Source organism: Accipiter gentilis, chromosome 10 (assembly GCF_929443795.1).
Source record: "Accipiter gentilis chromosome 10, bAccGen1.1, whole genome shotgun sequence".
NCBI classification, from domain to species: Eukaryota; Metazoa; Chordata; class Aves; order Accipitriformes; family Accipitridae; genus Astur; species Astur gentilis.
In genome coordinates, this window is record NC_064889.1 from 15,764,574 (window position 1) to 15,777,381 (window position 12,808).

At 38.2% G+C, this 12,808-nt stretch overlaps 2 protein-coding genes across 3 annotated transcripts in view; one reads left to right on the forward strand and one right to left on the reverse strand.

The window, feature by feature from the left end:
- Nucleotides 1-1,416: 1,416 nt before the first annotated feature.
- Nucleotides 1,417-11,877, reverse strand: SAXO2 (stabilizer of axonemal microtubules 2). Its single transcript, XM_049812361.1, has 4 exons — nt 11,761-11,877; nt 5,475-5,654; nt 4,067-4,269; nt 1,417-2,399 (listed from the first exon to the last, which is right to left on the reverse strand). The coding sequence occupies exons 1-4, from the start codon at nt 11,799-11,801 to the stop codon at nt 1,417-1,419; spliced, it is 1,407 nt and encodes a 468-aa protein (XP_049668318.1). The 5' UTR covers nt 11,802-11,877.
- Nucleotides 11,878-11,924: 47 nt separating this feature from the next.
- EFL1 (elongation factor like GTPase 1) overlaps nt 11,925-12,808 on the forward strand; it is an 82,578-nt gene continuing 81,694 nt past the window's right edge. The window contains exons 1-2 of one of the 2 annotated variants that reach the window (XM_049812519.1): nt 11,925-11,985; nt 12,625-12,727. In XM_049812519.1, coding sequence (XP_049668476.1) covers nt 12,637-12,727 — 91 coding nt within the window. In that variant the 5' untranslated portion in view covers nt 11,925-11,985; nt 12,625-12,636. Of the gene's footprint in view, nt 11,986-12,364; nt 12,442-12,624; nt 12,728-12,808 lie in introns of those variants that run through there. The other variant, XM_049812520.1, reaches the window with a different exon arrangement.

The window sequence follows — 12,808 nt, forward strand, 5'->3', positions numbered from 1 at the left end:
GATACGCAATACTGGAGTAATGTGATAGAACATGATAATACTGTTAATCATAGATCTATTTATTGGGACTTGCTTAAATCATGAACATAATAGGACTCAAATCAGTTCATCTAGATTTCTCAAAATCAGGTAAAGATACATATAGAAAATACTAAATATCTCGTACAGAAGCATAATCATTCCATGTACAATTTCTATAAAAAAACCCTTTGGTTTCTGTGTACTTGTAACAAGTCATTCTTTGAAGAGCAGACAGACTGAAGCCAGGCTGTCTAGAGATTTCTGCATCTAGGCTGATATTTCTTTTTTTAACTGAGTTTACACTATTTTCTGTTATCTCTACATACACCTTTATAGTTTTCTGACATCTTCCCTTTCAGACTGCCTCTGCAGTGAATTTGGCAGTGATAACAGTCTGTTTAGCTTTAAAAAATCAGGTAGCAGGATCAAAACCTGCAGTGGATGGATGTTAATTTTTTGAGCCTGATTCTCTCTGCTTCCTCACCATCTACCTTAGAAACTCGAAAACCAATAATCTGTGAAATCTTTTTGTGAAATATGGTTGAATTTGCACACTGGGTTTAAAAATTACTCAAGTGGGGAGGACACACGCTTAACTGTGTTGGTGTGTCCAAAGCTTTGCATCAGCTTTGTTTCCTTTGGAAGTAAGGCTGAAAAAGCACTATCACGGAAATTAGGAAGCAGAGTCTGCTGACCTGCTTTTTATGTCTGAGCGATTTCAAGTATGTGTACAGAAAAAGACCAAGGGTACTTCTTGTTAATTGCTATCAGAAATTACAGTGTGACCTTTATACTCTCCTCAGAACTGAATGAAGGAAAAGTAATGATGACTAAAGCTAAAACCAGGTTTTTAGAAATGCCTAGGTGTCGTGGGATGCTATCTTATGATTTGGGCAGCCAAATGTAAAGGAAAAAAAAAAATCTTCTTATCAGATTACTTGAAATATTGATGAGATGAAAAACTGGACTGATGAACTAATTATTTAGGTTATTATAGCATTATTTGCTTACTATGAAAAAGAAGTTATCAAAAGATACTTGCTATTTCGCAAACAATCATTTGATTTGCAGAAAATATGAAAGAATTAAATGTACAATACATATGCTTGAGATGGAGCATAATGAAATCTGGGAAGTCAAGGAAACTGGAATGCATGATCAAAAAAAAGCATAGATGCCATGTAAGGTGTATTATTCCTGTAAAAATTGGCAAATCTTTATTAGTCTTGTAATAAACTTCTGGTTTTGCTTTGATTTTCTTCAAGCTATCAGTTTAAAAGCTTTTAAAAGCAGAATTTGCATTGTTTAATTTGCTTTCAGTGTTATTTAAAGAAAAAATTAACAAGTAGGATTCCAATTATTTCACCAGGGAGCTTGAAATACTACATTTAAGTATTATGACACAACAGCTACTTCCTTTGGAATAGGATTACTATTTGACTCAGAAAATTCTGGAGTAAGCTGGCGGAAGAATTTGTGACCATGAGAATCTGTGTTTACATAGACATAACCGGGAGGAGATGGATAATTTGCTGGGCAGATCTCTTGTTTCTTTGGAGTATATTCTGTGCGATACATAGTTTCATCTTGAAAAGGAGCTGAATTAGGAACTACAGCACGTACAGGTTTGAAACTTTGAGCCGGAATGATCTGATGTGGTATGTAATGAGATTTGAATGTAGTTAAATCATAAAATTTTCCTGTGGGTCTTGGAATTTCCTGTTGTTTCTTAGTAATCTCTTGCCAACAGCTGCCCCAAGCTTTAAAGTCTTCTTTCGTAGTAGTATTCCCTTGAAAAGGGGCATTGGTTCTTCTCCCATTAGAAACTGGTCTTATGGGGACAGCAGGAGAAATGTCATGCTTAATGTAATCAAGATGGCTCGTGGAGTTAAAATCCATGTTGCCTGGGGGTGGAATGTACTCTTTTCTTTTGTGCACCTCTGGCAAGGAGACCAACCATGGCTGAAAACGATCCTGGAACTCAGTGACTCCATTAAAATAAGCATTGGATCCGACTTTTGCATTTTCAGGCTTGCAGCTTTTTGCAAGTTGCCCAGGTAGCCCTTTAAAATCATTCCGGTGGCTTGTGAGACCTTCAAAGGGTTGGTTGCTTGGCTTGTACTGTTCTTTTGATCTTACAAATTTTGGTTCCAGTTGATGAACAATATAAGAAGTGCGATGGCTAGTAGCACTATCAAAAGGCACATCTGAAAGCTTGGCTACACAAGGAGGTTTAAAACTTTGCCTGGGATTCAGTTCCCGAGGAACAAAGTCATCTTGAAATGTAGTAGAATTTCCAAACTTCTCTGCAGGTGGGTGGTATATATGCTCCACCTTACTAGGTTCCCTTCTTTGAACTTCCCATGACCTATAGTCATCTTTAAGGCAAAAAAAACCCTTCACCATACAAGTGTTATTACTTAAGACCATTCCTTTAAAATTAAGCCAAATTCTTCTGGTATTAAATCTTGCAAAACAAAGAAAATGGATGTGAGAATGATAAATGTTATCTGCATGTTTGTGATATGACAAAACTGTCTTCTATGATTGGTGTGATAAAACCAGACATAGTTCATGATGCCCTGTTTTGACTATTTCCTCAAGGAAAAAGAAAATGTTGCATGTACATATTTAGTGTGTGTTCTATATAGAAAATAGCCATATGCAGGTTTTATATACAATATCTTACATTTTACTTGGAAGTTTATGCAAATATACAAGACTGAAAGGAACCTTATAGGTCAATGGGTCATGTGTACTACTGATTGGGAGAATTCTCTCTCAAAATTTCCATATCAATATTACATCATCTTAAAGCTTGTTGGGATTTTTTTTCCTTCTTGGGTTTTTCAATAACACACTGTTTTGCTATGGTTACAAAACTTACTGTTCAGTCTAAACCTCTTCACAGGCAGTTGAAATCAATTTGTTGTCTTGCAATCACTGTACTTACTTCAGCTTCAGTGTTTTTTCACTCCTTGATCCTTACTCTCTGTTGAACTGCTAACATACATTTTAAATGAAGCAATTGCATGTTGTCTTAGTTGTATGCTAAGACTATGCTAAGTTATTCATTATTTGCTAACTACTACTTACATGTAGGCTAAATAGAAATATTTAGAATTCCTTATAAATTATTTACAATTAATAAATATAAATAGAATGTATTTATATAAATGCATTTCTATCTAGCATAGGCCTAAGCTTAATGAAGCTAGTGAAATATAACTGTTGGGGTTTTTTTTAAGAGCCTTTTTCCCCAAATTTTATCATTCCAACCTTTTCTGTCACTGCACTCTCCCCTCTGCTCATTTTGCACCAAGTATTCTAACTTTCTCTTTTAATAGCCATATCTGATTCTTGTTATCCTAGTATCTTGGTATCTTTTCAATACCACTGGCCCTCATAATCATGAACAGCTTGATTTTCATCACTGTAGGAGATCATCTGTCATCATTTATTTCTACTTACTTTTAACTGGGGCTACAATGCAGTACATGTAACAAATTCAGTAACATATTTTATGTATAAAATTTTCTACTGGTATAAAGTATATCAAGGTCACATGCCAGAATGACTTAAAAGGAGATTTAGTGCCTTTGTGCTGACCATTGTAATAGAATACATTGTGTCAAACCAGATCATTACTAGGATGATATGCAAGCTACATGGTATACAAGACAAATCTAAAATCAACTTTTGACCTACTCTGTGGAAAAATATGTGTTACATGAGCTAAAACTATCTGAAAGATATATTGCCACTTTAATTACAACCAACTTTTGTCTGAGATAGCCTAAGCAAGCGTACGTTAGAATTTCTCTCCTTTTAGCCAAGAAAACCTTCGAGAAGGCTTTTCATTTATAACCAATAAATGTCACCTCTAAACAACTGGAGTGCTGAACTTCTTAAGGCATTATCACCTCCTTTTTATTATATCTTACTCTCTGCCCCAAACTAAGAAATCCAGTTTCTAATATAGATAATTCAGAATACTACGTTCATCTTGGTTATTTCTCTTTCTAAAGCTGGCATTTATTATTACCTTGATAGGTTGGTATGGTATCCAATTTTCCTCCTGTAGTGTGTTTTCTCTCTAGAGGTCTTACTAATGTCACTGGTTGTATTTTATGAGCATTATAATCTTTCTGGTATGTGGTTCCCAGTTCTATCTCTCCCGTCTTTGGTTTATGTTCTTCTTGTACCTGAAAAGGTCGCTTCACAATATCATATGGTAGATAATCAGATCTGAGTTGGGGAAAAAGGAAACACTGATTAAAAAACTTTTTTCTGATACAGTCATTTTGTCATTTTTTCCATTATATGGAAAAACAACAACTTACAATGTTTAGTCTGAAAAATCGGTCTGATGCCATATGTTAAAGGGATAGCAAGGAAGAAAGAAAACCATAGTACATAAATCTAGGGTCTCTGATGCATGATAGAGCCTTTTTTCAAAGGTAGATGGTGAAACAACTTTTTCAACAGCCCGAGTCTCAATCCCAGTTTAAAAATATTCTTTAAAATATCCAAAAGGAGACTAGAAAAAGTTGCTGCAATTTTACAAAGAAATGATCCAGAAAGCAGAAGCAGAGCAAAGATCACACTACTACAAGTGGCAGCATTTACTAATTGCATGAGGAGAATTGAATATAATCAGAAACAGCATTACACTGTTTTTATATGGGCACATTTCATTAAAAGGGTGTATATTACATATGTAAGTGTTTAAACAGTATATGCAGTACACAACCAATCTTGTAGAATGGTATTTGGCCTTTCTATGTATATCCCTTTTGGTTTTTTAATAAACAAATAAAGAAGTTTCACCTGTTTCCCTTGTAGCTTAAAAGAAAAGCAACAATGGAAAAAGTAAAGGTTTATGCTCCTGTCACATTATTAATAATGAATGAGTGATGTCTTTTTCTAACTCTTTGAAGGATGCTCAATTTCATAAGCTTAACATCAGTCTGTGCACTGACAGGACAGACCTACTGAACCCCTTTAGAGTTAGCTTTCTTCAAACTCCTAACAATTTAGAACTGTCTGAATAAAATAATCCCTGTTCCTTTTTCTTAAGGTTTCATTTCCCCACTATCTCAGATTCCACACATGTATTACAGAAAGTTACCCAGCTTGTCAGTTTTTTTGGGCTCGATGAGACCTAGATTTCCAAAACAGGCTGAAAACAAGGACAAAAATTTTAGATTATCTTTACAGGTTAAAGAATGCAAATCTTGTTGTATATGTGCTTCACTATTTTTTATGACCTTTTTGTGGTAACTGTATTTCTACACTCAAAATTTATACTTTTAAATATGTATAAAGTGTAAAAACTGCACTGATTGCACTTTGAAAAAGATTGCAATACAATGTTCAGTCCCCCCCTTAAAAGAGAAAGTATGAGAAACTTTATAGAGTAATTGTAAAACACATTGCTTCAAAATGTTTACTTAAATGTTGTAATTCCTTCCATTCTCCCACGATACACTTGGTACTCTTGTTTCGGCTTAAGGCTCCGAGGAGGAGAGATGTTGCTGTACTTGGGGTATTTTTCCACATACTCTGTTGTGAGGCACTGCTGTTGTCCATTATCGTAAATCCTTGTGGGTTTATGAGGGCAGCGATGGCGCCTGGGTAAAACACATCAGATGATATCATTTTGAATAGTTTCATTTAAGGGGAAAACCCATACCCTATCTACTGGGAGGGAATAACAAATGGGGAAGACTGAACAATGTTAGTAGCTTGAGTTTAAAATCTTTTCTGAGGATAAAAACACAAAATACTGTGCTGATGGCACAGGTCCCAGACCCCACTATACTAATACAGTAATAAACAGTATCAGCATGCAGGTTAGTCCTTAGTACGGAACAGAAAGGATAGAGTTGGTCTCAGTCCTCTAAATGATGCTACCACCAAGATGCACTTTCCTCTCTTTTTTTAATCTTTAATGATATTACTAGTTTTATTTGTAAAAATAACTAACCATGCTTCATTTCTCCTCTCATATTGTTTCTTTTTTACTGTTTTTCCTCATCGCTTGTCTTTTTATTTCTGTGCATCTGCTCACCTATTTTCACCACAACTCTTGATTAACCCTTTTTGATTAAAATTTTAGTGGTGTGAAAACTCATCTGTACTTCTAGTGCTTTGCAGGCCATTTCTGACTTTTCAACCCTTTTTTTTCAAGGACTGACTAAATCCTTTATCCAAAAAGCTAGGTTTGTTTAGAAGTAATGACATCTCTTTTTTTTAATAGGTTTTATTTCAATCACACCTGCTTGTCATTGATGCCTATTTTAATGACATCATTGTGTTAAAAGGTGTTGATTGTGTTAAAAGGTGTTAAATTAATAAAGTAATTTATTACTTACACCTTATTCATTTTGTGTAAATTATGCATGAAATTAAAATGTACATATTATTTTCTACATTGCTTTGAAAATCTTGTTATATTCATTCTAATTTGCATAACACATCTCTCTGGTAGTTTGTTTCAAGCACAGCTTTAAAATTTTATTTCGGCTGATGTGATTATTATTTAATCTCTCCTTTAAGGAGATATATAATTAAAGGTGTTCCTCCTACTTGTGGCTGGCAACTTGCAATACTGGTTCAGATATAAGCAAAGGGAAATAACAAGAAATAACTTTTAAAATAAACAAGTCTTGTAAATTCTGTACATGAAAAGCAAAAATAACTGAAGAACAAGACTAAAAGTGTACAGCTCTTCCTGGGTACAAATAAATTCAAGTTTCAGGAACCTAGATACCCAAGGAATAGTTCAAAGGTCTGCAGAGAAATTTAGCTAGCACCGAATACCAAAAAGGAAAAAAATAAATTAAAGCAAGGTAAAATAGAATACAGAAACAGACATGAAGGACTCCTGCTGGGAAAAGTAAAATGAAAAATACACTAAAAGAAGTTGTCTGGAACTGGAGATCCCTAAAGCTGGTATTAGTTTGGGCTGCCTGACTTTGCCAGCTCAGTAAGTTCAATAAATGAGAAATGAAGTAGCCCTGTCTAAGATGCCAGATCCTTTCAAAGCCTCAGGTCCTTATTCCTTTTCAATCAAGGTGCAATGGATAGTCAAGTAACAATTGAGAGACCTATCAAGAACACAGCAGAGAAAGGAAAAACGATGAAGAGGGAAAGAACAGGAAGGGTAGGAAAACAAGGACAAGGAGGTAAGCGCATGCTATTTCTCAGCACAGTGCTTGCCTGCCACTACATTTTTCATTAAATTCAGTTACCACCTTAGTAATATTTTTTTTCAGTAAGTATAAACAGCATATGCTGTGTCATGTAGCATCTAAAAGTAACAGCCAAGCAGAAACTAAAATCATTGAATATATGTTTTGAAAGCTAATTGAAATACAGGGTATCAATTTATAAAGTTCTTCACATATTTTAGACATACAATTCAAAGGAGTTTGAAACAAACAATATTCATCTGCAAAAACTTCATTCAGTTTGCCTTAAGCTGGTCCAGAGGACCAGTCACCAAACAAAACACCTTCTCTGTTCTGGTATCACCAGTCTTTAAGGACTTAACTCTCACTATTGTCTAAGCAATATTGTCAGTATATCCTCCATATTCCTGAATGGTCATGCTACAAACAGAAATAGATACTCAAAAATAATTACTTGCAGAGTGATGCTGTAGTTCTTGGTAGATTCAACACAGAGGTGAAAGTAATCTAACGTATCTCTCCAAGGAAAGAAGTTTTTGTAATTGCATTAGAATTCATTTCTGAATCAAAAATGTTCTTTATCCCAGTCATTTCTAGCATAAGAAATAATTATGAACAGCCTCTAACTATGGACAAAATTACTTGGATTCAGGTGAGACTGTTCAGGAATATCCTACATCCTACTCTGTGCTGTGAAAGAACTTTCAGTGGGCCTAAAAGGCAATGTAAAATTACCTTATATATCAATGTGAATTTGACTTGGAGAAGAGATTAGGGGTTTTTTGGTTAACTGATCAATCTACTTTTGGATGTTGTCCAACTGCTAAACCAAAAGTTTTCATTTAGATAATAACTACATAAAACTGATTACATAGGGCATCACAGTTCTTTAGAGATACAGTGCTAGGAATCATCAAAGATGACAGATTACAGCTCAGATAAATGAAATATGTTGCTTACAATTTGGCCAGAACTCCTTGACTCACTGTTTATTTTAAGCTTGTTACTTGTAGTTATCTTAAGTTCAACCCCAGAGTTACTGATAATTAAAATGAATTTGGTGAGAATATGCCTTCCCCCATGACTGGGTGATGCCTGCTTTGATGGATTATTATTCTTTCCCTTCTTTGAGGGAGACTAACTATCTTGTGGCTTGCATAAGGCCTGAACAGAATGTCAGTTAAATAAAATTGACAGTATAGGAGCTCCGTAGTGACAAATGCTGTTGCTCTGATTGTTTTAACAGAATGATGCTGAATTTCACTTATTTAGGATCTGGCATACATACAGTGGTTTTTTATACAATGCTAGGAAGACCCTTGAAGTTTTCCTACAAAACATTTTTCTCCCAGAGAACTAGACTATTAATGAGAAGAAAATAATGTTTATCATCATAAAAAACTTATTTAAAAAAAACCCCAAACCAACACAACTCAAAGTTTTTATTTTTTAACTGCAAGTGCACACGCTATGGCCTGAAAGACAGAAGTTATGTAAAAGACAGAAATTATGTAGGGACACTGTATTTTTGAGAGTCGTCTGCTTTCCTAGTGTTGACAGAAGACCTGGAAGTTTTTACTGGGTTTGCATGTATTTACGTGTCGTCAGTGTGAAGGCTTAAATATCCCATATTTTAAAGAAATCTTTCCTTTTAACTTACATTTATTCAGGAATCTAGATTTTTATGATAATAACAAAAGTGCAATAAATGGGGAAAGCGGTCAGACTGAGAAGATAAAGCAGTAGTTTATATCTCAAAACTATACTTCTATGCTTTTGTATGCTATGATTATCTATTACAGTAGACAAATACTACTCTTGAGTGCAGAGAGTGCATCTACCTCAGAGGCCTTATTCTTCTTTTGGAAGCCAGATTTAACATCCTGTATTTGCTGTTAGACATTTCTGTTGAGCCAGTGATCTGAAGCCTGACTGTACTTGCTAGCAGGGCTAATTTTTCTCTTGTATTAAGTTAACACGTTTGGAACCTATGGCAAATAAATAAATAAATAAATTCCTTCTCTTTATGGATCCAACTCCAAGTAAGACTAGCTCATACTTTCTCCACATTAAAAATACACCACCTCTAAAATAAGAAATGGATCTGGATTATCTTAGGAAACAATACAGAATCTAGCCATTACACTGCACAATGCAGTTTTGAGAACATTTTTGTGGTGTATTAAAAAACCCCTCCAACCAAACTCACGTTTCTACCATAGCAGCTTGAAAATGATCATCATACTGCCTTGGCAGCATCTTATGCTACTGCAAAAGTCCTAAAAGTCTTAGGCTTGAGATGCTAGCAATTATGTCAGTTATTAAAAATGGAGAAGTCTCCAGCATTAGACCTATTTTGCAAATTGATCTTTGAGCATGCTCAGCACCGGGTACACTTCCAGTGTTTTTTGGCATTATGATTATTTGCTGATTTTGAAAAAGATCACCTAATAGGCATGGAAAGTGATTCAGTCTAATAAGAAGGAATCTATTAAAAATATTCTTAAAAATCTTGTAACAATTATTTGATTTAAGAGCCCAGGACTGCAACCCCTAAGTATGAACACTAGCACTCAGATGTGAGCCTCTAATGAGTGGACTGTGTATGTTACAATGCAAAAAAGGTCATTCTGGAATTTTGGAGGCTCTTCTCATTTCCCTGTAAAGAGAAAGCAGAATGAAGTTCTTGTCTTACTGACTTTCCTTCCCTGTATTTGTAAAATTTTTCCAAGTGTTTTTTTCTTCTGTGAACAGCTAGGAAAGATTGTTTCCTTCTATTTTATTATTTAGAATTAAACAGTAATAGTATCTCCACAAAATTTCCTGCAAATTGCTAAGTAACTTCCACAAAATATTAGATCTTTTTCTTCGCTTTGAAATCTATTCTAAGATGTGTATGTGTTACAACATCCAGGTAACATTGCCAAGCTACCAGTCTTCCCCTAAAAACAGAAACACTATTACACTGAAGCAAACACAATGTACTGCTTAAACCAATAATGGCTTAAGATTTTATTGACTATAAAAACTTCAATGATGTTTATTTTAAACCATAAGTTTTGTGCATGTTTTATTCAATTATTCATACTATTAAACTGGGTTTTTGAATGGAGAATTTTCAGTGGAGTTGAACCTTGTTTTGTGCTGTCAGATTGTGTTATCTCACCATCTTTATACTTGAGCCTGAGCCAGATTTGTTATCTCATCATGAAAACAATGTGTTCCAAGTCTTCATTAATCTAGGACTTTTGAAACAAATTTATGGGGCAAACTACACCCACAGTCGTGGCCAAAAGGAACATGAGAAGCTTTACATACTGCCTGCCTCTCATCTCTGTCTACAGATCAAAAAAAAAAAGAGTGGCTGATGAACAGATAGAGACTTCCCGTACAAAAACACATAAGGAGCGTGTCTGCTATACAAACCTCAAAATGAAACCTGTAGTTTATGGTGCAACCATAGGGTTGGCCCTGTACTTCCACAAGTTGGTGATCACACTCTTGTGATCTTATGATGACTCTTCTTGTATGTAGTTGTTAGACTTTTTTGGTTCTGGTTTTGTTTTGGGTTTTTTTTTAATATTAAAGACTGAATCTTTGAATCCTAGGATGAGAACCCTAGGATGATTATTTTTCTGAGTTGTTTTTTGTTGTTTTGTTTTGTTGTTTGGTGGTGTTTTTTTAAATAGAGAGGAAATTGAAAATAGTAACAGTACTTACTCCAAACCTATAAACATAAATAGATGAATTTTGCAAGGTTTAAATCCCTTATGATTTTGGGAAACCTGACTTGTGATTTTTTTTTACCTATGGCATTGCTAATATTGCTTATAATCCTGTAATAGTAATTTTAAACAAAAAAAATTGCCTGCTGTACCCTTTTATGCCAGCCTCCCTGGGCCAAAGAGGCTGTAGTACAACGACAAACTGCGTGCGTCCGTATGGGATCATTGAATGTAAAGAAGTAGTGGGGCTTTCCTGCACGGTGGAGAGTATTACTGGATGCGATGCTAGAAAGGCAGATAAATTAAATCTATTTTAAAGGCCGTAGTGCTCGCACAGGTTTCTGTCACGGCTGATTTAGCCAGAACTCTTCTGAAGGTTCCTTTGCTGCAGTCCCTCGCTGAGAGCTGGCTCTGCTTTATGGAGAAGCCTGATCCCGAGGTTTAGTCTAGGTGGCCTTGAAAGACTGTCTCCATTCTTCTCTATTTTAAGATCTGCTTTCCCCCCTACCTGAGTTAAACGTAAACGTATCACTTCCTACTTACTGCGAAAATCCCTTCTAGAAAGAAGGGAAGCCAGAAACCGTTGAAATGGGAATGTTACCCAGTTTCTGCCTTCCGCCTGCTAGAAACGGCAGCCGCGGCCAGGCACGGCGGGGGGCCCCGCGCAACCCGGGGTGGGTGAGGGGGTGGGGTGGGGGTGGGGTGGAGATGAGGGGCGTTGGGAGGGCGCGGAGTGCTGAGGGGGAGCCGCCGCCATCTTCCTGGGGGGACACCCTCCCGGGGGCCCGAAGACGGTGGCGGCCCGCGGGGCTGCTTACCCGCAGGTACAAATCTCACACAGGCACCGAGGCGGCTTCATGCTCCCTGCGGCCGCCCCCGCCTCTCCGCCGCGGTAACCAAGGAAGCGCTCCGTCGCGCGGCAACGGCGGCGTCCTCCGCCGGCTTCCGTCCGCCGTCACGCGCCGGGGAGTGGGGGGGCGGGGCGGAACGGAACGGGAGCGGGCTTCCGGGTGCGGGCGGCGCGGCGCCGGGAGGCAGCGAAGGTGGGGTGCTCCCCTCCCCCTCCCCGTGAGGGGCCGTTTGGGGCGGGGGGCTGGCTTCGCGGAGCGGGCGGGCGGGCGGGCGGCGCGGCCTACCCCCCCTCCCCACACACACACACTCCCCGCCGCCTCATCCCCGGCCCTGAGGGCACCCCTCACCCCCAGCGGCGTTGCGGCCCGTCCCCGGCGTAGAAACGTCGGGGGAGGTCTGCGGCCCCCTCCCGGGGCACCGGTCCCTGGGGCGGCTGTGCGCTACCGAAGCGGTGAAGGGCCGGGAGCAGCCTCGAGGGGAGCGCGGCGGGGGGGCTGCGGCTCCGGCTCCCGGCGGTGGCCGCTGGATGGGGCGGGGGGGGGGGAAGGCGAAACGGGGGGACGGGGGGGCCTTCGGGTGGGGAGAGCTGAGGCGGCTCTGCGTGCATCCCTAAAGAAAAACTGACCCAACTTCCCGACTCGTGTTTTGTAAGTTTCTGGTGTCCCAGGTGTAGTACAGATGGTGTCTGAGGAACGTGACGCGCTCCACGTGTCACAGGAGGTTTCCCCGATGAGTAGCTCTAATCACAACTTACGTAATTAAAACAAAACAACAACAAAAAGCTGCTTCTTCAGTTGCGACCTAAATAAAATACTTTACTCCCTTCACAGAATTAGCTAACCATGGTTCTCACAAGTGTGGGGAAGATGGTTGGCCTCCAGAAGAAGACTTCTGGAATCAGGAATATCTGTATATTAGCCCATGTGGATCATGGTAAGACAGGTGTTTGTGACCGGCAGAAACCTTGGGAGGAAAACTTGGGTGTGTGTTAGTTTGAATGATGGTGGGATATTG

Excerpts from the sequence above, each read along its gene's own strand:
- SAXO2 (XM_049812361.1), bottom strand. The coding sequence starts at position 11,801 with ATGAAGCCGCCTCGGTGCCTGTGTGAGATTTGTACCTGCGG. Across the intron at positions 5,655-11,760 it reads TGTGAGATTTGTACCTGCGG|GCGCCATCGCTGCCCTCATA; the intron begins GTAAGCAGCCCC and ends TGTTTTACCCAG. Across the intron at positions 4,270-5,474 it reads GAAGGAATTACAACATTTAA|ATCTGATTATCTACCATATG; the intron begins GTAAACATTTTG and ends TCCCCAACTCAG.